The sequence below is a fragment of the Bison bison genome, unplaced genomic scaffold (assembly GCF_000754665.1).
Source record: "Bison bison bison isolate TAMUID 2011002044 unplaced genomic scaffold, Bison_UMD1.0 scf7180017862186, whole genome shotgun sequence".
NCBI lineage: Eukaryota > Metazoa > Chordata > Mammalia > Artiodactyla > Bovidae > Bison > Bison bison.
Genome location: NW_011492758.1, coordinates 19,155 through 20,872, shown reverse-complemented (window position 1 = coordinate 20,872; position 1,718 = coordinate 19,155). Strand labels below are relative to the sequence as shown.

The window sequence follows — 1,718 nt, the reverse complement described above, 5'->3', positions numbered from 1 at the left end:
AAAAAATATTTGTTAATTTTTAATTAACAAATATTTTTAACTCATCATTTAAAATATCTCTACAAATTAGAAGATTAAATTTCTGTCTTTGATCACTTTGACTGCAAAACAAAGTCCAATTGGCAAAATAACTATGATTTGATTATTTTCTGCATATATACCTTTTCATTCAGATTGGTTTTGTATACTTAGCCTCTTATGCTTAGTATTATATTGTCTGAAACATCACTTTTCTTCACTGTTAAGATGCTCAGCTATATGAAAAATAAGATATGAAAATTATCTGACAAATACTAACATAAAATACTTACTTCAAATATTTATGTGGGCTTTCTTTGAGTGGAGAGATGTGAATCAAGGTGTTATGTCTTATTTTTTATTATTTTAAGCTCTGTAATAGACCTTATTGATTCCAGAAAGATTACATTACTTAAGACAGAAACATAGAAAAAAATCTTCCACTAACTTAAATAAATTACAGTATTAACTAAAGCTTAACACAGAACATCAATGTATAGTATCAACAGAGATATTTTACACCCCAAGTCTATACATATTTTCATAGTAAATGGTGACAGTGTTAAAAATATATTTAAAACAAAATACATATTTTAAACTAGGAAATTAGGAAAATCTTAAAAGTGTATTTTGATCATTGGAGGTATTCATATAATAAAGATTTTAATTATGCCCAAGCTATTAAACCTAAGAAAAAATTTACTACAATTAAAAAATTATACAAGGCTTTCATGGAAAGAGTAATTTTTCATTGAAAATAGGTGATACACTTTCCTGTTGCCTCATTTTCTTTTATTAGTCCAGAGCTTTTTCATGGCATTTTTCATCTCAGCATTTCTCAGAGTATAGATTAGAGGGTTCAGCATAGGAGTGATAATTGTGTAAAACACAGTCAAGGATTTATCAGTTGGTAAGGTGGAAGGAGGTCTCACATACATAAAAATACAGGGCACAAAAAAGAGGACCACCACGGTAATGTGGGAACCACAGGTGGACAAGGCTTTGCGCCTCCCTTCCTGACTAAGATTCTTCAGGGAGTGCAGGATGATCCCATAGGAGATGAGTAAGAGCATGAAGATGATCACACAGATCGCCCCATCATTGGCGACCACTGTGAGGCCAATAATGTAGGTGTCAGTGCAAGCAAGTTTCAACAAGGGATACATATCACAGATGAAGTGGTCAATGACATTGGGGCCACAGAAAGGAAGGTTGTAAACAAAGAGAAGTTGAACTACAGCATGTAAAAACCCACCAACCCAGGCCAGGAGAAGAAGCATAACACATACTCGCTGATTCATGATGGTCAAATAATGCAAGGGTTTGCAGATGGCCACATAGCGGTCATAGGCCATGACCACCAGGAGCAAAATCTCAGCACCACCAAATAAGTGTCCTATAAAAAGCTGGGTCATGCAAGCTTGGAAGGAAATGGTTTTCTTTACATAGAGTAAATCTATGATCATATTTGGCGTGACTGTAGTAGAATACACAGCATCCATAAATGATAAGTAGCCAAGAAAGAAGTACATAGGGACATCCAGGCTTGGACTGAACACCACAGTCAGGACAATGAGTAGGTTGCCCACCATCGTCACAATGTAGATGAGCAAGAACACCACAAACAATATTTTCTGCCCCTGGACACTCTGAGTGAGTCCCAAGAGGACAAACTCAGTTACATTTCTCCTTTGTTCCAT

General features: G+C 35.0%; 1 protein-coding gene across 1 annotated transcript; it reads right to left on the bottom strand.

Moving 5' to 3' along the window:
- Window positions 1–800: 800 nt before the first annotated feature.
- LOC104983312 (olfactory receptor 4A15-like) lies at window positions 801–1,718 on the bottom strand. The gene has a single exon (XM_010832743.1). It carries the CDS (start codon window positions 1,716–1,718, stop codon window positions 801–803), a length of 918 nt encoding a protein of 305 aa, XP_010831045.1.